The 26603-nt window shown below is 43.3% G+C and overlaps 1 protein-coding gene across 1 annotated transcript in view; it reads left to right on the forward strand.

Moving 5' to 3' along the window:
* Nucleotides 1-24828, forward strand: part of pdlim4 (PDZ and LIM domain 4) — a 33562-nt gene extending 8734 nt beyond the window's left edge. The window contains exons 2-7 of the mRNA XM_030360803.1: nucleotides 471-622; nucleotides 8147-8225; nucleotides 15940-16283; nucleotides 17721-17890; nucleotides 20227-20365; nucleotides 21287-24828. Coding sequence (XP_030216663.1) covers nucleotides 471-622; nucleotides 8147-8225; nucleotides 15940-16283; nucleotides 17721-17890; nucleotides 20227-20365; nucleotides 21287-21491 — 1089 coding nt within the window. The 3' untranslated portion in view covers nucleotides 21492-24828. The remainder of the gene's footprint in view (nucleotides 1-470; nucleotides 623-8146; nucleotides 8226-15939; nucleotides 16284-17720; nucleotides 17891-20226; nucleotides 20366-21286) is intronic.
* The last annotated feature ends 1775 nt before the right edge of the window (nucleotides 24829-26603 follow it).

Genomic DNA, 26603 nt, shown 5'->3' on the forward strand with positions numbered 1-26603 from the left:
AGACCATTCTTTTTGGATCCAAACCTCTCTTCGCATTCAAGACTCAAATCTAAAATCAAACCGTGTTCTTGGGTGGCGAGACGGTGTATCTGCTGACTCGTCATTGGGACGTAAGCCTAAGGCACTGCCCATGGGTCCTCCTGCAACCCACCACAGACAGCAAGTCCTGGTGGGTTGGTACCCGGGCGCTGGCACATCCACCCTAATATTATCTTCTCTCTAACACACCTTTCACTTCCCCTCCCATGGTGTTGATGATTTCATGATTTGTCTCGTTCTTTCTTCAACACACCATTGACAGTTTTCCCATTTTCTCTTCCTTCTCTGGTGTGGCTTGGTCTTTTGCTTGTGTGTGTGTTTGTCGATAAATGTGTGTGTGTGTGTGTGTGTGTGTGTCTGGGGGTGTGGTTATGTGTATGCGTGGTTTGCGTGGATGCGGTTGTGTGTTTGTGTGTGTATGTTTGTGACAGGTGACAGCGGGCAGCAAGGCGGCCCAGGGTGACCTCTGTCCGGGGGACACCATCCTGGCCATCAATGGAGACAGCACACTCACCATGACCCACATGGAGGCCCAGAACAGAATCAAGACGTGCACTCAGAAGCTCACACTCCACGTCAGCGGGTAGGTACACATTGTGCATATTTCCACAGGCATGATATACACGCAGACTAACAAACATACACACACACACACACACACACACACACACACACACACACACACACACACACACACACACACACACACACACACACACGTGCGCGCGTGACTTAAATGCTATAGTATTCAAGTCAGGGCTCAAGACCTGCAGTAACAGGGCACACAACCTAACGAACACAGTGCTGGGATGCAGGTGAACACAGTGCTGGGATGCAGGTGAAAGATTTAAGAAAGGTTGGTTCGCCAGCGACTACCCTTAAATCTTTGTTAGATATGAAGGCAGCACTGGTGTTTCTGCTAAAGTGGCACTTCAACAAACCATTGCATGTGCCGCCCGCCTGCAGCCCTGATTGCTAATGTGAACAGAAACACATGCACAAGGGATTTATGGACAATTTTATTGAAGTAATCTCCATCATCTACACACCATCAATCATGTAAATGTTTTCAATTATTTAAAATATTATTATTTTACAATTTCTGAATTTTATTGCATAGTTTATTCGAGATAAGGAGAATTGGGGCTCTGGGGCCCTTGGCGCCCCCCAGAGCCCCACGGACATGTGATTGTTTGGTGTCCACTGGGATGGGACCTTTTTGTTGAATGGGTCGGTTCAGCAATTACAGTTTCAACCCTACTGCTTATGTGTTGAAGCAGAGTAATGTGTGTCTGTGTTTGTATGCGTAACATGCATGTATTTGTTTGTCTACTCTGCACACTCGTGTGTGGGTGAGTGGATGGGTGTGCGTGTGGCTTTATGTGTATGTGTCTTTATGGGTCTGTGTGTGTGTGTGTGTGTGTGGGGGGGGGGGGGGGGGGGGGGGTCTGTGCAAAATAAATAAACATGAGGTTGTGCACCAGCTCCCACAGAACAGGTCCTTTATATGTGCTGGGTGGTGGGCGGGGCTTCCCTGCAGTTAAAAACTAGAGCAGAAAGTCAGGTCTCACATTAGAAGAAGGTAATGCCTAACCGAGTTACCAGAGTGTATATACAAGATGTCTGCTGTAAGCAGTAAATTGGAGGTGGAGAGAGAGAGATTAGATGTTACTCAAAGATAAAGGAACCATACGATCAGAAGATTAAGAGAACCAAAACAGTAGACATAGCCCAAAATCAGAGAGAGAGAGAGAAAAGTTGAAAACAAAGTTAGGGGCATATATTCACAAGACCAAGAGGAAAACCCATACAGGGCCTTCCTTGGTATTTTTATGGCCAAAATTGTCATGCTATGCATATGGCTGGAAATTCAATTACACACTGAGTGCAGTATTTCCTGTGTTGGGTTCCTCTTCCTAAGCCGGGGGATAAAGGGCACAATCCTCCTTGTATGTAATCTTAGCCACATATTAAATCTCCAAGGACATTACTGAAAAAAGCGAGAGAGAGAGAGAGAGAGAGAGAGAGAGAGAGAGAGAGAGAGAGAGAGAGAGAGAAAGAAAAAACTGTTATTTTGTGCTGCTGTTGACCCATATCTACCAGTAAATCATCATTGCCACCAGAGGCCTTGTGCAGCTTAAAAACGTCACTTTGTAATGACTCCTCAATTCATCACTTTCATCACCCGCAGATTTATTCATTTGTATCATATTCATATGGTAGACGACCAAGGCAGAGAGATTAGTTCATGACTTGGTGGCCGTGGAACTTCATGAAACAGAAAAGAGAGATTAGGTCATGACTTGGCCGTTCGCAGGCAGCTGCTACCCTTTGAGAAAAGAGGCGATTTGGTTCAAACCATGAAATAATATCATTCATAAGTGGCTGGAAAAGAACGACCAGAAACTGTGAAGCATGCTCTATGAGGAGGAAAGGAAGAAGGGAAGAAAGTCAGGAAAAAGGGCCTCTCCTGTCCAATTTCAGTGCACTGTATTGGGAGCCTGCCAGAGAGACACTGGCCCTCAAGTCTTCTGGCTGTCTTTTGTGCTCTTATCTGATGCTAGATCAACGGAGCTCTATCTCTGTCTATCCGTCTCTCTGTCTCTTGCCCATCTTTTATACCCCCATTCCTCGCCCCACTATCAGCCTGCCCAGTGCTGCTTTGGGGTCTGTCAGACAGATGGTCTGGTCATATGGTCAAGTCCCCCCCAGAAGCAGAAGGCCTGCCAGTTTACTCCCACAATGGCATCACACATGGGTCACAGGGCTGGCCTCCTTGTGTTCATGTGATCCTACTGTTCCCCTGTATCCATGGGTGTGTGTGATGATGTCCGTGTGTCTTTGTGAATGGGTGGGAGGGGGTATATGTGTAATTAAATAGTGAGCAAAAGATATAGAAAATAATGTTGATAATCGTTAAAGCTGCTGGCAACCTAAAAAGGTATTCCCACACGGCCGACCCCAGCAACCGCTACCCAAGCGAACTGCTGAACTTTCCAGTGATTTTCCAGTGTATTTACAGAGTGTCTGTGGAAACTAGGGTTTAGGTATCATTATTTTTTATTTATGATGGTCCATACCTCGTATCCTGGGCCTGGTCAAAAGTTTTCCAGCATTTTGACAATGGGGATTGCTGCAATTCAAAAATTGGAGTCAAGATCAAATGTCCTGTCCAGCCGTCGTTTGACTTTTCTGGTATTTGCTGGCGAACAGGCCTTGTTCTCCACAAGTTCGGAAAATATGTTTTTATTTTTGCGTCTCATTTTGAGGGCACTCGGCTTCTATGATTCTACTCACAAAATGTAGATTGCATTCAGCTAAAGTAAACTCATCCAATGCACCCAAAAATGAGTCTTCCAAACCTAGAAATTAAACCTGGTGTGGGGGGATTGTTGCTTTGAGCTTGTACACTCTCCATCCCCACCGCTGTGAAACGACACAACTCTCTTTCATACTTTCTTTCACTCAGTCGTGTGACGTGTGCGCTCTTAATGCTGTTGAGTTTAAACTAGGTCCCGATCCACAGCATAGGTATCTGGCCGATAATGGCCCAGTATGCTGGATCTGTTGCGCATGAGAGCTACCTGTTGAACTGTCATGTCACCGGTGTGGCAGTAGAAAAAAGTGCAACAGCCGAATGCAAAATTTGCTTCTCCGTTGGTCTTCCTTTGAGGCCAGAGCATGAAGACGTCACGCCGCCAAGCTTGGTATAGAGCGGATCATGTGATAGCCACGCTTGTGGATGCGATGACCATCATAGCTCAAGATTAATTTAGACCTGAATGGTGCATGATAATGGGATTTGTCGTGTCCTTTGTGTTATAACCTTCAAAGTTGAACAATTCTAAGTCCTTTGGAAGCCCTTTCATGAGTGGGCAGAGGGACAAGAGAGGGGAGAGGCAGGTAGACAAAGAGGAAGATGGACAGACAGAGCTGATGGAGAGATTAGAGTTACATAGCAGTCCTTTTGGGCCCGTGTTTAATAACACGGGAAGAGAAATTACGGCGAGAGAGGGAGAGAGAGAGACTGAGTTCTGCTGCTCTGCCCTTAAATGCTGAGTTGTTCACCATATATCCCACGTGCACTATATGTCATCATATCACTAAAGCACTGAGTGTGTGTGGAAAAAAGCTGAATTGGCCTCAGCTTTCTAAGCTTTTAACGCAACGAGGTGCAACAAGGCAATTAAGTGATACTTTGCCTAAGATAAAGTTTTGAGCACCAGTACCCAATGCTGTGACCTTCACACCAACACCAACACACTATATTCAGTAGGATGTGGTTTTCGGAAAAATCCAATGCATATACCACTTGAAAAGCTTCGCAACACACTGGGTTTGCATATGCTATTATCTCTCTTGAAATTCACATTTAAAGAGGGTTGATTTCGTGGCTTTGGTGATTGTGTGGAATATTTTTCTTTTTAACTAGCGTTTGTCGGGGCTCGGCCACGCCCCACGCTCCCTCTAGTGGCTGCTTGTGGGAGTTCACCACCTTGTCGATGGAAGTGCTTTCAACCAGGAAATTGTATTAACCACGAGTCCGTAGGGTCCGCCAGTACTCGCTGAATGTCAATTTTCCAATCACATGGCTGAACGTACGCTGCTCATTTGCATAAAGTTAACTGACGTTCAACTTTTGTCCCTCCCCTTTACACACGCCGCGATCTCACGCCAGCACGCAAGCCTTCCCAGAATCCCTGGCCCCACTTGGTGGTACGGCACACGGCCAATACAAAGTGAGAGGGAGGCGAGTGCCACACCCAAGGCCACGCGTTGGGTGTGGCACTCAACGCGTGGGCCGAGCCCTAAGTTTATAGCTGAATTTGGCACGGCTTATCACTAGTCTAAATAGGAGAGGCGAGGCTCATCAGCATGCCTTGCGGCAAAAGTCACCACTTGGCCCTGGATTAAAGTGATAGTAAAAACAGATTTAATTTGGTTCTAGCTCGATTCTTTTCCCAATTTTATGGACTCTTTAATTGTTTATTGTGCTGAGATCACACTTCTGAGTTTGTGGTTATTGACTGCTGCGACAGCTGCTTGCCAGCCGAGTTGGCTACTCTTTAGATTAGCTTAGCTCTCCATGGCTGCACTTACCTCACCATTAAACTATGTAAACACACCACATCTGAGAGGGAGAGAGGCCCATCAACTTAATGGGGACCGTTGGCCCTGCGGTGGCTCCTGTGAGTGGAGAACCGGATGCCACTGGCCCCTGCCCATCCCTGCTCAGCTGACCAACAGATGGCATACTGGATCAATCCAAACTTCCCCCACTGGTTGAGCATCCTCGTCCTCTTTCATCACTACCTAAGTCTACTAAGTCTCTGTTTAAAGAAAGAAACCGAGCCAGTTCTCTTGCTAGATGTTCAGAGAACCCTTCCATTTCTTAGTAGCATTTAATCAACTAAGAAATAAATGCAGAGCCACTATAAGGATGGCCAAATCTTTTTCATACCCCGTAGAGTCGTAGACCATGCTTCTTTGTTCACTCTACATTCAATTTATCAAAGTGACTTAGCTAATGCACTGCAAACCCTTGATACCATGAAATAATAAAGATTAACTTTATCAGTTATTTTGAATGAGCTTTCCACTCCATTTATCACTGGGCAAATAATATATATTTAATCTTTCCAATTCAACTGGTATAATTACCAGTATCTTTAAGTCAGGTAATTATTTTGAACAATGGAGGAGACAACAGACTCGGCCAATATCCAGAGTTCCCTGGCTGGTAGAAATGCTGGAATCACTGGTGAATAACCAACTCAAAGCATTCATCTTAGAATATTCTGTTTTGAGCCTTATCAGTCTGGTTTTAGACCTCTTAATAGCACCATATGATGAGTCAAAAGTACTCAATACGATCATTAACTGCTTATTCAGAGTGTATATGATATTGGGTTTGGTTGAATTGCTTCTAAAAGGTTTCAGAATTCCACATAAGATCTGTTATGTTCCCTGTCTTGTTTACAATTTATACCATATTGTATTGATGTTGACTGTATGATCATATTGACACACTTTTCCTTGTTGTGCTTTACAACTTTATGTTAATGCTGTGCAAGATGCACTTGTCAACCTTAAAGTAGCACTCAAGGCAAGCAATACTAAGTTCTATTTTCTATGGAAACAGATCCAGCTTCCCCTTTCAATTGTATAAAAAGTAAAGTGGAGGCAGTCTTTTTATCTGTCGTAGATTATGGGGACATAATATACAGACATACTGCATATTGCCTTGAGCCAGTTTATCATTGGGCCCTGGGATTCATCACAGAAAACCAGAAGTGTATGACAGTTTGTTGGATTACTTGCTCTGCGAGCTGTCTTTTCTTCAAGTGTGGTGGGTTTATACTGAATTCACACACATCTTCAAAATTGGAAAACTCACTACTCCTTCAAGACTAGGATCCCAAACCACTTCACCTGAGTGTAAAATTGTTTTAGCGTTGTCCTCTTTGAATTGTCTGCCTTTTGAGGGATCTCGACATTATTGCTAATGAGGGAAAGCTCAATGAGCTTCCAGGCTTATGTAAAGGTTTGAATAATAATTAAATGACATTTAATTTATGAAGTGCTTTTCAAGGTACCCATGGCGCTTAACATAGTGAATGTGTATGTCTGTGGCAGGGGTTGTGACACCTCATGGGTCAAAAGTTTTGTTTTTAATATTTTAAAAGTTAAAATTGCACAAATTCTTGTTTCAGTTGTTATTTTGACAATGTTGTTAAGCAGCCCCCACCCGGTCTGATGGCAAAACCCACCACCTTAACTAACACATTTTCTGCGAGAAACCCTGGATCCCAACACACGGCCAGACGGATCAGTGTATCAAATTAGAGAATAGAGGATGATTGGAGGGCCTTGTTGGTACAAGTGCCAGGGTGTGTATTTGGTAAGGACACAGGGGTTGTCCCCTCCTTCTGGGATCATGGGGGCCTAAAAAAAATTTGTTTGGTTCCGGTTTCCGACCGACCCTGTCAATTTATGTGCGACCCAAATTATTTTATGAGTTTTATAAAAAAAAAAATATATATATATATATATTTTTTTTTTTTATGTAATTACGTTTTGGTACAGCACCTCTATAATTACGTTTTGGTACAGCACCTCTTCATTCTGTACAAGGATGAGCGAATTTTCTCGTTTTTAAATGAAAACAACCTACCTATCATTCGCTGCCGCTGGAAAAAATAAAATAAAAAAATAAAATAAATTCCCTACCTACCCATGACCTCAACTGACAACCAACAGGAACCAAACTTTTTTTTTTTTTAGGCCTGGGGTTACTAAAGGTCCAGATCTTAAGTAAAGATGCAGATCTTTAGTAAAGAACCAGATCGTAATGACCACAGTGTAACTGCTTTAAAGCCCAATAGAAATTAAAAAAATAAAGAAATAGTCCATTAATACTGGGGCATTTCTCCACCTTCCTCAATGGTCTCTCAGATGCATTGGAACTGCCCTTTTAGAATGTGTCTTCCCACTTCATGGTAAATGCCATGGCAACTGCAAACTTCCAAAACAGTACAAATAATGAACCCCATTATTCTCTTCCGAGAAATGCAACTGTTCGCCGCTTCCAACCTTGAAAGCACTCTTTAACACTGCATAATTAACAAATGAAGGTCAAACATATCTTTCATATTTTCCCACTCAGTGGCCATACACATATTTGAAGCTCTTTCATTGTGATCAACACATAATGTTGATGCTGCATGACTTATTTTAACTGCAGTAAGTCTAAATATTTGGGCCCAAAAATGCATATTTTTATATATTATATTTTTGTATGGATTTTATGAAAGTCACTTGTAAGGATGCATAACTAACTTTTCCTCCACAATTGTCAACGCTGTTAAACATTTTCTCTGTCACTCACTCACTCACTCACTCACTCACTCACTCACTCACTCACTCACTCACTCACTCACTCACTCACTCACTCACTCACTCACTCACTCACTCTCTCACACACATTCACACTCTCTCTCTCACACACAATCACACTCACTCTCTCACACACATTCCCACTTACACACAAACACACACACACCTCCACCTCCCCTTTCTCACGCTTTTCTCTCCCTCTGTCTTCCAGGTCAGATGACAACAGAGTGTGGTCACCAACCGGAAGCGATGATGGCAAGATAAGCCCCTACATGGAGTCTGACACGCAGGTACACAACCTACCAGTATTTATTTTCTGAAACACTTGTCAAAACACAATTAAAGTGTAATATTCTACCTGACATTTGAGGCTTGAGTTCAAACCATGAACACATGGATAATAACCGCTAACAACTAGTGTGCTTGTCACTGAATGCATTTAGCTTTAACCCTAGAATTCCTTTCTACCGAACAATCTAAAAGATTATCCACAAACATGTTTCAGCTTCGCCCTTACATGACTTTTCCTAAATATGTCTCGTTTACACTCGCTCGTTTCCCTAAAATTCTTCAACTGTACCGGAAAACAAGCTTTGTGAACCGTGCAGACATGGTCCTCTCTGTAGCTGCAAGTCCTGCAGCTCACCTTTTCCCCTAAAGGCATGGCAGAGGTGCAGGTTTACTATAAAAACAATGAGGCAATCCACAGCAGACTTAACCATTAGGCCTACTCATTTGAAGCATTTGCACTTGGAAGTAAATAACTACAGTAGATAAATCAATATATCATAAATAATTGTTGCCATTTTACCGTACCTACCAAGCTCGGCTTTACTCCACATATGGAAGAATCTCTTTCTCAAAATATAGTCTTTTTTTAAAACGCTGTTATTGTTGATTGCAACTATATTCATTTATTTTTATCGCTTTGGATAAAATAATTGACTAAATGGTTTGAAGGGTGATATAAACTCTCCAATAATCTTTCTGTACTTCAAGTTAAAAAATAATGTGTAATCGGAGTTAAATTATGCTTGTACATTACCAGCATATGACCAGTAATGGTAGAGTTTTCTGGTATTTGTTAAATGCATGTAAAAAGCCATTGAGAGTTGACCGCGACTCTTGCAGCAATGCAGTAGAATCTACCAAACCGGTCTGGTGGTCAGAATGAACAAAATGTCTTTGAATTCTGCCTTTTCTCAAATTCTATAGGCCAAGACCAATGTTACCTGAAAAAATATCCATATCACAGGGAAAAACTGAATGTGAATGACAAGGTTGAGTTAGGTCCTTACTTTTGTGTGCTAAAACCCACACAACACGGTAGGCAAGGTTCAAGATAAACTATCAAACAACACAACCTAGTCATCAGGGTTATGTTCAGGACTACGGCTGTCCCTGTGTCTTAGGTTCTTCCTGTAAACAGTGTCCATGGAAACGCACAAAACAAAACAAAATCCATTATGCCAAATTATTCACATGATCTTCAAGGAGACAATGCCTCCCACTGTGGGCCAGAGTGCTTTTGAAATACTGTCCTGATTGTTCTGCGGCCCGAGAGGCTGAAAAGCACACACTAAGGCTTCATGGACCCTTCCCTGAGAGGCTGCAAAGCCCACATTATGGACCCTTGCTTTATGGATCCTCCTAATTCTGGTGTGCCTAAAGTCTGTGTGTTGGGGGTGTGTGTACATTCGTGCTTTTGTATATGAGCCGGCAAGAGACAGCAATATAAAAATGTTGTTATGCCATCTCTATTTACGTACATCTCTATACGCGTCTCTATGTAGGCTAGGATGGCTCTTGATGGTTGATATTTTCAGTGTGTGCTCCACAAAATAATTAAATCCCACCTCAAAGAGTATCATTATTTTACTATATAATCTTGAAATGTAATGCATGTGTATTTCTAACACCATGTCCTGGTTTTAATTAAATGTGAGAAATGAGAACCATGAGAACCAACAACTGTTTATACAAACGGAGACATGCGTGATAGGAGCACTTGGCTTGAGGGTAACTTGAGAATGGTAAATCTATTTCTCTTTCTCTTTCTCTCTTTAACTCTCCCTCTCTCTCTATTACACTCTATTTTTCTTTCTCTCTCTCTTTCTCCTTCTCTTTCTCTCTTTCTCTATCTCTCTCTCTATATATCTCGAAATCAATCTCTCTCTCTCATATATCTCAGACCTCCCTAAATATCCTTTAGTTCCCCCAGTTTCTCCTCCCTCAACATAACTGAATCAGAGGAGATGAGAGGTCCCAAGTCCGTCCCGTTGTAGCTCCACACTCAGGTGGAGTCCTCTTTCAATGTGGAGCGGAGGGATGGGGGCTGCCTCCAGTCCCTGAGGGGCTATAAAGGCCAGGTTTCTCTTTTATTGCCACACCATTGTATTCAGATTTGGCATCAAGGAGACTCAACAATACAGATTTTTCCCAACCCGAAAAAAGCACATTGAACAACAACCCACACTCTGAACTTTTCTATGCTCTGAGTCTAATCCAAACCGAACTATATGCCAGTGTGTTAGTCAATTACTGCACACAGCCAGATTAATGACTAGTTGAGTCTCGGTGAAGAGGACATTCCTGAGGATATAAAGCTGATTGAGGTGAAAGAAGAAACATTCATCATTAACTATATACAATGATGTCACACAGCAATTACAGTAATCCCCCAATTTAATCTCTTAGCAATGATGTATACACTCTAGTCCAAACAATAGTGAAGCAACATGACAAATCTGGTCGCTGTCAAAAATCAGCAACAAATGGATACATTAAAGGGCCCCAATGCTACACCAAGGTGTTGTTGATGAGCAGAATAGATCCCTGTGTGACATCACAAGCAGGGATGTATTACCGATGGATCGATTATTGACATTGTAATCTCACACAGGAATATCTTTTGAATACCTTCTTAAATTCTTGCAAGAACTTGAGAACATTTTTAGAAACACAAAGCTTGCACTTCTATCCAAAATCCTGACGGTGCTTCGGGACACGATTATGGTAATAAGATGTTTGTGTGTAACTGATATGTGAATCATAAATTGGGTCCAAGTGCTTGAACATTTCATCCTCCCACAAACTCTGCCGGGGCCGTTCCGCAGGGCCAGGTTTTAAAAAGTGTTCCTTACCACAATGCTTTGTTGGAAATTCCAAAGTTTGCATATGGGACTGAGCGTCCCGGCAGGAAGTGACACATGGGTGCTGTGATGTGGTTCCTCTTGCCAAGGTTCCATTGGAGCTTCTCCCAAAACAAGGAGTGAGGAAAGGAAAGTATTTCTGGACCTGATGACTTTTTAGTTATTGTGACGCCTCAGGAGGATATCTGGTGTGCTCTCTGCTCTGGGTTCTATTTCGGGGAGTCAGGGAAGGTATGGTGGTGTGGTGTCAAGGAACTGTGCTAATATCCTGGCAGGGCGGTATTTTCTGAATGACTCACTCATGGTTGTGCACTATGATGAGATTCAGATGGGATCACTGAAGAGAAAACACATCAGGCTTTCACTTTCACAGGCTTTTCCAAAGAATATCTAAGTATTGCTTGTATTTCAGTGTGAGAGGTGTCGATGGACTTTCCCAGGGTACAATATAACCATTATGTGAATGCAGAAAGCAACTTTCCAAGATCACCACAATATTCATTAAAAGGCCTAGCTGTAAATGTGTGTCATATCTGTTTTGGTTTAATTTTTTTGTCTGAATGTCGGCCAATTAACTTAAGAATATTTAATAGAAGCAATGCCACCGATCTATGAGTTATTTTGTGGACAGAATGAGGTCTTAAAATGTGGAAGCTCTGAGACGTGGAACACACGTCAACAAAGTTCTCTGTTCCAAGCACCATTTTGGGCTCAGCCAAAGTACTATCATAGCATAGCGAGGTATCCAAGCTAATATGAATAGGAACTGACAGACAAAGAGTGTTTATGTGACTCAGGGGCCGGCATCTCTTCACGGCTTGGAGCTCCAAGCAGCTGGAACTCAGAACAGGCATGGATGAGAAAATGGTTTGACAGGTTGTGGGGAAACTGTTGAAAAGAGACATTCATAGCAAGTAAACAATAAACATCAGAAGCTGATTTTGCCCGACTAAAAGAGATCAGGTGTCCTTGAAGTAGTTAGGTATCAGGATAAAACTTTTTGGCAGAGGAGAAACCTCTTTTCATATATTGACGTTACATACATGAAGTTGGCTCATTGGGCAAGTGTAATACCTTCTGTTTGAGTCGAATTGATGGCACAGGTATTGCCAGATTAAAAATATGTTGTGGTTGTAGGTGTGGAAAGGTTTCCTGTATTAAAAAAATATAGAATTGTGAACAACAAAGTGATGTTTACAAATTACCATCTGTGCCCGCCAGACCGGTAGCGATCCATTCGGTTTCTGGGTTAGTCGCATGAGTTACAAATTTATCAGAACAAATAGTATTTTTCTCATTTCCCAATGCTGTCTTGGATCACAGACATGTAACTGGCTTCTACAAGGATATAGCCACAGCCGACTTCTCAGTTGTCTCAATATTTACAATTGCCTTGTGCCATTGTGCATGCCTTCATTCAAGGATGTAAACACGGCTCATACCAATGACGCATTTGACCGGTTGACCAATAACCTTGCCCCCTTCCCCTTATGTCCAAATCCTGTCATGACCCCAAGCACCAAAAAAACGAAATTGTTATTTGAAAATTGTTCTGGTGGGATTTTTTTTCCAATATATATTTTTTTTTATTGTTTTTTAATCAATCTGTGGAATGTTAATTTTTTCTTTGCCATACAGCAGCCTCAGCTCCTGCTAAAATCGTACACTTGTGAATCCCCTTATCTTAGTGTTTTGTGCTCAGTCCAAGACAGTCCAAATCTGTCTTTTTGGTTTCTAGAAGGTTCTGCACCCCCTCTTCCTCCACATTTGGTTTGCTCCACTTGTCAACATGTTGATGAGGGGGTTGGGGTGGGGGGATTAACTGAGAGGTACCCCCCTCTCAGATAAACCCCCGACTCAGCCCTGATCTGTATGGTGTAAAGTCCCATCTGTAGCAGGTTATGGTACAAACATCAACATACCCACATGCGCACACATACACACATACACACACACACACACACACAAATTCAAACATAAACACATACACACACACACAAAGAATTACACTCCCTCCTTCGATGTTGATCTATGCTCATCTTGAGCGTCTCTCTTGGCCCACCAGGAAATTAAGATTTTGTGGTCGCAGTTGTGGGGGGTAAATAAACAAGCTCAGGAAGTGGGTCAGTGTGGGACATGGGGTGCCACAGTGTCTGTGGTGCTAGTGGGGGTGGGTGGGGGTCAGGTTCTGCCTCTGTGCGTGTGTGTGTGTGTGTGTGTGTGTGTGTGTGTGTGTGTGTGTGTGTGTGTGTGTGTGTGTGTGTGTGTGTGTGTGTGTGTGTGTGCGTGCGTGCGTGTGTGCGCATAAGTGAATGGCTATCGACTAGTGTGAGTCAGAGTTTGTGTTTATGTATCCACATTGATGTATATTCTAAAATTGATGTGCAGTCTCACCAGTGTGCTTGTTTGGAGGAAAGGGGGTGTCAGTGGTCATCTGGGGTAAAACACCAGATGATTTCATTTAAGCTCCCCTCCACCTTTCACCTCACCCTTCATCCCCTTCAACCCCCCCCCCCCCACCTCCCCCAAAGTCAACATGATGAATGAGGTCTGGTCCATGAATTCAGGCCAATTATGCCCCCGTATACTTTAGACGCATGCATTTGTTATGTGCATGTGTTCATGGTTGCATGGGTTTAATGGATAAGCAGCTGCAAATGGAAAGGTAGATTCGAAAATATAATGGCATTTGTTTGTTCTTTACATTGCTTTGAATTACTCATTCCTATTCTTTCCTAGTCTCTCATCGCTCTTTTTTTGAACATACAAACACACACACACATGCATACTATACTCTTATACAAAGAAAGAGTGCATTTTCAGTGAATCGCATAACTGATTTTCACTTTCAGTTACACTTGCAGCTGAAACAAATAAAACAAAACAAGGCATGTTAAACAGGAACCACTTCAAAACAAGTCAGCACATTCTGGAGGCACTTATTCCCAAGCTAAGAGGATAGGATATCATGGGGAGAAACAAACACTTGGGCAGCTATCCTCAAGTCAGTGAAAATAAGCATTAAACATGGCCTTGTGCAAGAAAATATGGCCTGTCTCAACAATCTCCATGTAATGCCTTCCACTGCCTACTCTGCACATGAAAGGACAGACGTTTTTAAAAAGAATGATTGTACTCTTTTAAGATAGTCAAAAAACACAAATCCAAGAGCAATCAGTAGGGAGGTAGGTAATAGGTTTGAATGTGGTAAGGTAGTAGGCAGGTTTGTAAGTTGGTAGTTATATGTAATAAGGTAGTAGTCTGTGGGTAGCTATGTATGTATTAAGGTAATAGTCTGTTGGTAGCAATGTATGTAGTAAGGTAGTAGGTTGTTGGTAGGTATGTATGTAGAAGGTTGTTGGTAAGTATGTATGTTATAAGGTAGTAGGTTGGAACACAAATACCTTGTAACGTAACAGTTGGTATTTAGTAGGCAGGCTGGTATGTATGTAGTAAGGTTGAAGCTAGGTGGTAAGTATTAAGGTAGATGAGAAAGTAGGAATGGTAGTACGGTAGTAGGTAGGATGGGAAGTAGATAGGTATGTAGTTAGTAGGTAGGTTGGTAATTGGTATCTAAGTACTAAAGGTTAGTAGTTAGGAAGGTAGTAGGTAGGTAGGTAGTAGGTTGGACGGTGGTATGTTAGTCGTAAGTTAAGTATTTACTAAGGTACTAGGTAGGTTGTTTAGATAGATAGGGAGGTAGGTAGGTAGTAAGGCAGATATGCAAGTAGTTACCTTACCCTTAGGTAGGGAGATACAAAGGTGGTGTAAGGTAGTAGATATGAAGTAAAATGACAGACAGACAGACAGATTGACAGACAGACTCAGAGGTTGGTAGGGAGGAATACAGGCAAACAGACGGAACAGATGTTTTAACAGAGGTGATATCCACCAATGAAGCTCTCACTCCAAAAGCCTGTCTATATTTAGTCCAGACAAAGATATACAGAGACTGAGGCAGAGTCATCTATTTTAGGGGAACAGCTGTCTCACAGCCGATTGGCCTAATGAGAAAGCCGCAAGTCTGCTGTACCTTGAGAGAATCCTCAAATCACTCCCAAAGCTTGGAAAGTGGCCAATCTGGCATTTTTATTAGCACGGTGCCAGATGTGCGAACATATAAATCTGCCTTCTGCCTTCCGCCTAAAGCGCTGTATCTGTCGGCAGCTGAAACTGAGCGAGGACCATTAGAACACAAACAGAAGGGGCTGACAGGACGGGGGTTCAGGGGGAAAACAGAAGCCGTGCATTGTCAGTCTGTATGTCTATTAAACCCTGGTCACACTTTAGTAGACGATCGTTCACGGTTAAGTTGACCAGAGGAAGGTGTATTCCGGTCCCGTCTTGTTAAAATCATTAGTTATTCATCAGTCATGTAATATACCATGTAGACAGGACTACATGCTGGTATTTGTATGTAGCAGTATCTTCATTTTGGCGAAAAATCACTTTAAAAAGGAGAAGCTTTTGTTACATCTTAGCGTTTTAAAATCATGTCAATTCCGGACTCCAGTTGTTATTAGAGTAAAGCTAAGCAAATCGGAGTGAAGTGAGGGCAGCGTTGAATTAGCTGCTTCAGAAGGAACTATTTAAAGCAACTAAAAAGCCCAATTTGATTTTCCAACTAGTTTCTTCAGTTCGAAAGTCCTTAGACATTTCTCTCTTTTTCTTGGACCAAAACAACACGGGACCTCCGTTTGTAGCTCTCTTGTTGACCCCTAACAACATGGGGAAGAATCCAACACTCTTCGCTCGTAACATAGATTTGATGTCCTTCTTCTTCCCCCGCTGTCCTCAAAGTGCCCCACATCTAACAGGTTTCCCACCGGCCATCCCTTATTGTGTTCTACAGAAGTTCCGCCCGATAATCAGCGGAAACGGAGGCTACGGTCGGAAACAGTCCTACACCCAGGAGCCCGAGAATCAGACCCGGGCCACCCCCCCACCACCACCGCCCGCCCCCCAACCAGCTCACCTGAATAATGAACCGGCCAGGCCCAACACCAGCCCCAGCTTCACCTATGGGAATGGGAACAGCCACAGGAATGTCCATGGCAACGGCCATGGCAACGGCAATGGCAACGGCCATGGCAACGGAACTGGGCAGTACAACAGCCCCGCCGGTCTGAACGGCAATGGAGACCGCTCCCTGCCTGGCAAGATGGGAGGTCTCCAGCTCGGCAGTGCCTCCTACAGGTTAGGAGGCTTCTGTATAATCATTTGAATTATTTTACTTTTTCTTCACATTTACAATTGCATAGACCCATGTGCAACACACATATACTGGTTGCTACGCGACATGTAGAAACCAAATCTTGCATCCGATGAAAACAGTGATGCACCAAAACCACAATTACACATCCGCCCATGACTATCCCAATGCACACACTCACACAATCACATACCAAGTGGAAGTAATGCAGACATGGAATTTGAAGCTGTAGTAGGTTTCTTTTGATGTTGTGCACAGCAGGGTAGGAGCATTGTGCTGCATGTTAAATAGTTACAGTAGAGGGGTGAGTGTCTCTTGGGTTACCCGCTGGGGGGGGCGTACGTGTGCTGGAGAGGTAATCCATTACCCTGTGGCCCCGTGGGCCAGTGACTAATATGTGTTCAAAGAGGCCGGGATCAACTCACTGCATCATACTGTGCAGAACAAAGACACTACACACTCTATGGGAGGCCAAAAGGGTAAAAGCTATGCCTCGCTGAAGACGTGGTTCATTAAATTGGAGGAAAAATACGCTGTTTAAGATGGCAGATCACCTTATTTAACGCTGTTGTATTTTATTACACCCGTTTGACTTGTTCAAAACGCAGCCAGTAAGAATGAACCTTTTTCCTTCTTCTTCCTTCCTACCTTCTTCCTAACCCTAACCCTAACCCAACGACAACCAAAGTCACATCACACCATCGTTTGCACTGTGCATTCACTTCTCTTTATGATGTGGAGGCTATATCGGCTGTTTAATCCATGTTCAATTCAGTAATACACTGTAGACTAAACATTATTTCACTTGGATCACCAAGCTTTGTCCCAGTTTAGTTCTCAGAAGGTAGCATTTGTATACATGTTTCCTGCATGCATGTGTTTGTGTGTATGTGCATGTGTTTCTGTGTATTTTTTTGTGTCTTGCTCTGTGCGTGTGTGTACTTCATCTTTCCAGTCTTCCGTTGTGGTACTTCCTTGTGTAACTCTTCTCTTCTTGTTGCTACCTTCTCCTACCTTCTCCTTCTCCAAAAGAGTGAAACTAAAGGGTGAGGTTTTGATCTGCAAGCATATATTTATAAAAATTTTTGTGTTATTTCTTAATGATTTGTTTTGAATCTCATGTTGATATCCTTGTTTAGAAGACAAACCCTTACTCCCTTCTTGTTAGAAGGCCAGGTCACATTCAAAGTTGGTGAAGAAAAACATAATATATATATATAGATAGAAACCTTCAGAAGTTCCCCAAAAAAGGATTACATTATCTAATGATTAATAATCTCAGATTTGTTCGCTACCACTTAAAAAAGCAAGAATATTCAATAAATAATGCAGTAATTCACAGCCTTTCTTTGAACCGCTACTCGTTCTTAAAGATAAAAAATCTTTTATTAAAAGTCGTTTCCAACTTTGAATGATTGTAGCCCCGAGCCCCACGTGACCTCACCGGGGGGCCGTCCTGGTAACGGGACCAGCTTCAACGTGGAGTCGGACGTGTTGCGGATGCTGCAGGACCACGAGGAGCCGGCCGCTCAGCCCAAACAGTCGGGCTCCTTCAAATACCTGCAGGTCATCCTGGAGGCCGAGGACGGAGGTAGGCCCTGTGTGTGTGTGTGTGTGTGTGTGTGTGTGTGTGTGTGTGTGTGTGTGTGTGTGTGTGTGTGTGTGTGTGTGTGTGTGTGTGTGTGTGTGTGTGTGTGTGTGTCCGGACTCCTCTGTTTGTACCAGATATACGCCTTATAAGTGTTGTAAACAGTTTTTTCTTCCTCCCCCCAGGCTTGTAGTCTCGGCAGTCACAGGACTGTACAGCTTGCTAAGATCAAGTCGAGGTCACCCCCACCTGCCTTGTAATGGCATAGTTTTCCTTTTAGTTTCCCCATAGATGGACAGAGCAAGGAAGGAAGTGATGAAGGGCGTGCAAATGGAGAGAGAGAGAGAGAGAGAGTTGGAGAGAGAGAGGTGACAGGTCAGAGGAGGACAGAGAAGATGCTCTAACGGCTCCAGCCATTTGGAGTGGGAGGGTTGCAGGAGCATTGCTGCACAAACAAGCCCTTAAAGAGCCAGTGATCTCCTGGTAATATGTCTCATATGATCGTCAATGTAGTAATCTATGTCATTTCTTCACTGTTACCGAAACAAGACGCCGATGTAGGAAAATGGCGTTGCAGGTGCAGGTAGCATTCTCTTCGTGACGTCTGAGGGCCTTTTCCAAGGTACTCAGATGTCACGGCCAATGGTCACTGGCCCTGGTGTGCGTGTGGACGTGTGGAACTCGGTCCAAAGCGATTTACCGCGGTATCCGAGAGAAAGTTGAGCTTTCGGACAGTTGTAGTATAGCGCCACGTTTTGAGTGGATGGTGAATCTCCTTCTGAGCAGCGGTTTATTTAACACCCGTTTCCGAGGGTTAGGCTTCGCGGACACTAAAAGCCTAACACTACGGTGTGTGGTTGGATGTTAAAGCTCCTTTTTTTTTATCTCCTAGTGTTTTCATTCCTGAAACAGTGGGTTCACTGGCTCTTTAAAGAGGACAATCAACTGGGAGTCATAGGGGTTTCCTGTCTGACCTCTGACCTATGTCAGGATTCCAAGAAGCAGTGCGTTGGTGTTTCTTGTTCCTGGGTCACTGGAGCAAGGAGGGGCCGGGGGTCACAGAGCAGCAGGCGTCATCAAAACAAGGGACTATCACTGTCACGTGATTATGAGAAAAAAGGGTGGAAGAATAGGATTATGAGAAAATTGGGGAATATTAGAGAAAGACAAATTGTAAAGTAATTTCCTTAGCAGGGTTGCTTTCAAACTGCTGCTGATGGTAGTCTTTCAGCCACTCAAAGCTTATTGCCTGTTTGATTGACAGGTTGATTGACTTGGAAACTCCCTGAAGAAATACACACAGCTGGGGTTTAAATTAGGCTGATTTCTTGAGTTAGCGGTTTCCCTGTGCTACTGCGATTCGATATCTGTGTTTGTGTGTGTGTGTGTGCTGTGGTGTGTGCATGAATGTGCTGTGTGCATGAATATTCCATGGTCTGTTGACATTAGGAGTAACCCCCACCCCCCCCGCTCATAAGTCCAAGTGTGTTGACAAGCTTTGACATTTTGCGTACACATTCACAAACACACACACACACACACACACGCGCGCACACACACACACACACACACACACACACACACACACACACACACACACACACACACACACACAGATAGTGACACACACACACTCACAGAGAGAGAGAGAGTGACACCGACACACACACACACACACACACACACACACACACACACACACACACACACACACACACACACACACACACACACACACACCAGTAGAAGGAGGATAGGGGTTAGGAAGGCCGTGGCGGGATGGCCAGAGAGAGAAATAGAAAAAACAGAATATAGTCCTGGGGAAGAACAGCGAGAGAGGACAAAGGGATTCGGAGGAATCTAATGATTAATGAGTACTGATATCTCGGACCCTTCCACGATGGCGGCAGGGATGGGGGTCCAAATGAAAGCACGTGGCTGGAAGATAAGAGGTCTGGTTACATAAGAATGACTTTGAGGTATATTAATATACAATATGACTTATGAGCAGAGGGGTCTCCAGGCATAGAGGAAAGGAGCCTGCCTGCCATGATCAACAAGTCCACAGGGAGTGGGGGGGGGCCTGACCTCGGGGAGCCTTTTCATATTGGTGTGTGTGTGTGGGTTGTGTTGGAGGGGGGGGGGGGGTCAATCCATCTTATCCATGTCTCTGGAAGTAGCACATAACCAGGCACCGATGGACACAAACAAACCCTGTGTGTGTGCTTGCATGTCTGGAATCCAGCTCTGTCTTCTCACTGGGTGGCACCAAGTCTTTCCATGCAGTCGTCACATATTGACTAAATCTATTTTCTCTATCTGTTTCCTTTCATATTCAGGTAAGTCTCCGAGTGAAACCATGAGGAGCATGCGGTCTCCGGTGAGGTCTCCGGTCCCCAAGCTGGCCAGCCCCATCCCGGTCTCCTCACCCGGGCTGCAGAAACTCCCTCAGTGCACCCGCTGTTGCACCGGCATTGTGTAAGTCCACAATGATACCTGGTATCAAGCACAAAGCACAAGATTATGCAAAGATTAGTACAATGCGTACGAGTATGTCATTTCCAAGGAAACTAAAGTCAATCTGTGGACAGGCTGCTTCTTGCCTGGCCTCATTTCTTTCCTATATCAATTTCTAAGGATTAAACGGACTTTTCCACACCCAGTCCAAGCTCGGGCTTGCATCAGCTCCCACACACAGACACAAACACACACACAATCACGCACTAACAATCAAACACATATCGAAGCGCACACACACACACACACACACACACACACACACACACACACACACACACACACACACACACACACTTCTTTCCGTCATGGGAACCAGAGCCACAGGTAATGGCTACCGGAGGTAAACAGTGATGTCATCCAGACACAGTCTCCCTCTAACAGGAGAGTGTTGTAGGACCTGCAGGGCTACAATGAGGCTGTTGTTCAGCACAGGGTCAGGGGGGAGCGTCCTGCCTTTCCCCCTGCTCCCTACCCATAATAATGAACACGCATAATGTATGTGCGTTCTATTTGGCAGTGTAAACATGAACATTGAAAGCTGGCAAACACTCACAGTTTCGTGAGAAACATGAGCTTGTGCTTCATGCAAATGTTGGCTAATATCTACCTACAAAAGAATCCCAGTGGAGGGTCAGAGCATGTAGAGGTGAATCCCATAAAGATAGATTCTTCCTGAAGCTGACGACATTTTGGTGTTTCTGAAAAAAACACATTTTCTGAGTACCCCCTGAAGTAGTCCAAAGTACCCCTAGTGGTACGCGTACCCCCATTTGGGAACCCCTGCATTGTACCATTCATCCAGATAATCTTGTGAAACCATAACCCCTCTCTGCCCTTTAAGCACCATAACCATAACTCTCCCCCCCCTCTGCACCCCAGGGGCACCATGGTAAAGGCCCGGGATAAGCTGTACCATCCCGACTGCTTCATGTGCGACGACTGCGGCCTGAACCTGAAGCAGAGGGGCTACTTCTTCATCGAGGAGAGCCTGTACTGCGAGACGCACGCCATGGCCCGCGTGCAGCCCCCCGAGGGCTACGACGTGGTCGCCGTCTACCCCAACTCCAAGGTGGAGCTGGTCTGAGGCCATAGGCCATGGAGAGAGGGAGAGGGAAGAGGAAACGTGTGACGTAGTGAGAGCGAGAGAGTGCTATACTTTGATATACAGCTGGTCTGAGACCATGGGCGATGGAGAGAGAGAGGTAGAACATGTGACGTAGAGAGATTGAGGGCGTGCTATACTTCAATATACAGCTGGAAGACATTGGAGGTAGGGACCCGAAATGTTCTTTTAGAAGGGTGTCCCGGTTGATAAGGTATTAGGTAGGTATTTAGGTATTTCTTAAGGAATTCTAGAGCAGGAATGCTGAGCACAGAGGGTTGTGACGAATGATGAAGATACATGTTGGAACGGATGTCCTTTAAGGTGGGAGTCGGCCATCTTGTGTCTGGTTCAATTAGCATAAAGAAAGGTTGCAGCTAATGAGTGAAATTGGCGTGATCGATGAGCGATTAGACGGACTATAAAAACATTGCAGGACTTTTATCGCATCTCAACCCCATATTTCCCATCACTTCACATTCATGATGATTGATTAAGTGTGTTGTCCAAGTTGAGCATTAATTCAGATTCTGCAAAATATCTGGGTGAGGTTATATTATCATTTATTGATCTGATTTTTCTATTTATTCGGTATATTAAACACCCAACACATCACATCAAGACAGGATGCAATACAAAAACGTAACATACAAACACGACAGAAGCTACAATACATTTAAAGGAGCAGTCGATGGTGGGGGCTGAAATGAAATGTAAAATGCTGTGTGCTGGGGCAGCCGGCTGGCTTCAAAGAGCGGTTGTCCCTACTGATGAAGATGTTTTATGGCAACAGGGTCCAGCATCTTTTATAGATGTTTGTCTTTGGGCTGGGGACGCTGTGCCTTTGACCTGAGGACAGTAGCCCAGAGTGGGGGTTCAAGAGAGGGCTGCCATGGTCTAAGATGTTGCCGCGTAAGTGTTTGACTGCTCTGCCATGGATATAGCACCGTTTGGTTTGTTTGTAGCATGTCATTTTACTGCCCAGTTGAACTATTAGGCCAACACAATGTTAAAACTGACTATACTTTCAATTAGACATTGCTACACTCTTTTTGGGGTGCATTGGCTGACCTCAAAGTTCCTTTGTTTTCTCCGCGGTAAAGTGTCTTCTGCTGTTCAAATGGTTCTGATCAACCTGCTTAACCTGCAACTCTAGCAAAACAAATAACAAAACACAGAAATAGATTACTGTTCACATGCAACCTTTTCCAGATGCAGCCATTATCCATGGTTCTATTGAGTTCTTTGTGCGTCTGCCTATACCTCAATGCTCCAGTTAAGACATGCCCACAGCAATACGTGTTGGATAACATCATATAAAAAGGATGATAAACAAATGAACTACTTATAGATATGCCTTTTAGAAACTACTGGGTTCTAGTATTCACACACTAACGCTAGTTAACCAGTTTGCTGTCGTTTCTGCCGGAGCTACTTTAGTATATCAATATTTACCTATTACAACTAATAGATTTTAATACAGTTTGTATCAGGATTTCATTTATTTAGTCATTTAAAAAAGAAAAAAGAGAATAATTTTGCTCTTCAATAACCCTGTTGCGCTTACACACTCATCATCGTTCTGTTCTTGTTTGAGTTTACACTTACTATGTTTAGTTTGGATTTGGGTTGGATTTGTCTGACTGTTGAAAAAGATTGTTGGTGAGATTTTGATAGTGGGTTGCTTCGAGGGGGAGCAACACGTTAAGAAAGGGTTGGGAATACTTCTCCAGGCTGGGGGGAATTATCGTAGGGCTATGATGAATACTGACCAAAAGTTCTCCTTTCTCTCCTCTGATACTTAAAACCCTACAACATGAGTCTTCATTTATCCATGTGATACTACGGGTATTCTAAGGGAATGAGGAAAGAAAGATGAGCTTGAAAGGAGAATATATATTCGGTTTGTTTAGATATTCTTTTTTAGTTGCTATACTGAACTGCTGAGTTTAACAATGTTGGTCCAAAGTATCTGGGACGCTATTTTCTAGCGATGCTGTTACTTTTAGTTGTTTAGTTGTTTCTTTTCTATCCGTTCATGACCCTGTCTAAGAACAGCGTTTCCACTCTGTTTTCTGTGGAATGCTTCCAATAAATAATGATAGAGTGAGCCTTACAGGCACTGTAAATAAGTAGTCTCACTCCACACTTCATACACTCCATGTGGTCATATTCTGTCCTGTGGCTGTTAAAAACTTTCTTGTGGTGTTTTTTTTTTTTTATGATTTATTTGGTCATGAAAACGTTTTTGAAACTTTTTTCGCAAAGCAATTTATACCCATGGGAATCTTGTCCATAGCACTTTGGGATATACATGAACTTTGTTGCAAGAGTTTTCGGAGCTATTATTGTCCGTGTGCAAGGTCAGCTTAAACAGAGCCAGGCTTGGGCTTTGCCTTTAATGAAACAAGCGCCGATGCTCCACCTGGCTTCACTGCTTCCCTAGGCTCCGGACCCAAGGAGATCAAGGTCAAAGTTCATGCACACAATCAACTGAAATTAAATTAACCTAAGCTCAGGCTAAGGACAAGCTGATTCTTTGTAGAATGACATTTCCTGAGTTATATATATTTAACATCAATTATAGTTACCACATCATATTGCCCTAGTAGTTTAAACTTGGGTCCACCTAGCATTGAAGCCTGACGACCAAGCTGATCTTGAAAAGGCCCCTTTACAGACACACAGTAGGGGAATAGCAAAGAGAAAGATTGGGCTAACTTATGACAGCCAAAAGCAGTCCTAGAGATGCATCCCACTTTGTGAAGGAGGTGAAGCCAGGGGACGTGTGGTAGATCAAAGCACCAGACGGCACATTTCTGTAACAAGACTTTTTGGCTAGTGTGAAAGCTAACAAGCAAAGGAGAGCATCATTATTTGTAAAATGGGTGATGTATATTCATTGTAGGTGAATAATGAAATGGATAATGGTTAAAGGAAAACATTAATGTACCTAGTTGATTGCTATTGATTCAGTTCAAATACCAGTAATTTCTATTTTCCTTTCTGATGAACATTCAATGTTTCAATTGACAGTATACCGACTGCAGTGATTCTCTTTGTAAATTATATGATATTATATCATTCTGCCATTTTGGCTCTATGGTATTGTAAATATTTGGTTTGTCACTGTTGCCATTAAGTATAAAAGTCCATTGCATTGCAGACGTTGCATAATCTGTGTTCTTTAATGATTTCCATGTGCTTTCATAAAAATCCTCATGTGTTTAACTTATTGTTTTTTTATGAATCTGGTTTTCTGGATCCTTTTGTATCCTACTTTGTAAGACAAATAAACTGACAAGTGATTTGCGAAGAATTGTGTTGCTGAGTGCTAGTTCCTGCTTTTCCCACATTTATAGCACCTTTGGGAAAATATTGACACTTTTCCAGCACACCGTGGCTGGAGACATCTTATTTTTAAAACCCAAATCAACTAAATTAATAATATCATAAAAGCTCTATGGATTTAGAGCGTACAATTTTTAAGTTTTTATTGCTCTCCCTATCATTGTAAGATATTCTACAGAGCAACCAGAAATTAAGAACAATCTTATTTTACACCAAACACACTGGAATTGGTTAGATTCTCATGCGACAACATGTGAAACCCACATTTAACAAAGCCCACCTGGTACAGAAATGAACCGACACTAAAATGGTGTCAGCAGTGTGCATGAAAGTACTTTTACGGCCTTGCTCAGAGGCATGGCGGAGGAGGACCTTTGCGGGGCTGTGTCATGGTCTTCCCCCGGCTCCCTTTGTCCTCTCATGCTCGACATGACCAGGGGCTCCCTGTTTCACCTTGTATTGGAGTATGGGGCTCCTCCTACAGCCTAGGTTTAGGCCTGTCACTCTGTGCTGTTACGTTGGCAACGCTTCTCTCAGCCTAAGCCGATTCCTCCTGTCACCCAGTGGTAAGGTGGTACATTTACTGTGTTTACCGATTCTAACCACTAACAAGCATCATGAATAACCTGTCTCCTAGTCACAGGCGATGTGTGCATGAACGTTTGTACGTTTGGTGGTTATAGGGAGCTTATGTTTGCGTGGACTTCTAGTCCTTCTTCACCTGCATCCCTTGCCACCATTATACACTCAATGTTTTTACCAGCAAGCAAGAGCATCTGTTGCTGTTCTTTGATGAAGCGGTTCTAAGCTGCTCATGGTCACTGTTACTCCAGCGAGCGGTCTCTTCCTTCCTGACCTTACTTGAGAGTGAATGTTGGAGGAGCCCTGCTGCTCACCACAGTGGGTGGTTTGGGATTCCCTCGCCATGCCCCGCAGGCAGCAGATGTAGGAGAAACCTTGTTACTCAGCATTGCCTTTTTTCATGGATCTATGAATAATCAGGTCTGTGTAAAAGCTTACAGACTTACTCTATTCTTTTTTTTCACCGCTTTGAATATTCTTAGGAGAATGAGTTTTTATTTGAACTGTTGTGTTTTGCACATGCATGGCTTATTGTGTGCGATGTGCCCCGAGACTTGGGTCTAGTAGGGGTACCATTATCAGGCTCCAATCAAAGCGTCCCCTTAGCCCATAAGGCAAAGACTAGATGGCGTGGACTTCATGAAATAGAACAACATAAACATAAAGCCTGAGAGAACGTCTGAGTACCCATAAATGACTCCCATTGTTGTCCCCACGAGGCAGAGAAAGTAAGGTTTGTGCTAAATCAGTAATAAAAGACAGTGGAGAAAATGTGCACAAGTTTAAAGTTTATTTTACAAACCCAAGGAGTTGCATTTAAAACCAGTACAATTTGATTTATTTGTTGTCCATGGCAGAAGCCCTATTTAGGACCTATTTTGTTTGTTTGGATGTGTGTGGGGGGCTACTATAATATGGTTGGTATGAGTATTTGTTTATTGTGTCATGTTAACATCTGGGTGTGGGATGTTTGTGGGTGGCTGGCAAACAAACACATAGACATACACACACACACACACACACACACACACACACACACACACACACACACACACACACACACACACACAGGCAAACACAAACACACATAAATTGTTTACAGGACTTAATGTTGGCCTGGTGTATAACTGACACGAAGAGAGACAGACCGAGACTATGAGA

Source organism: Gadus morhua, chromosome 7, assembly GCF_902167405.1.
Source record: "Gadus morhua chromosome 7, gadMor3.0, whole genome shotgun sequence".
Lineage (NCBI taxonomy): Eukaryota > Metazoa > Chordata > Actinopteri > Gadiformes > Gadidae > Gadus > Gadus morhua.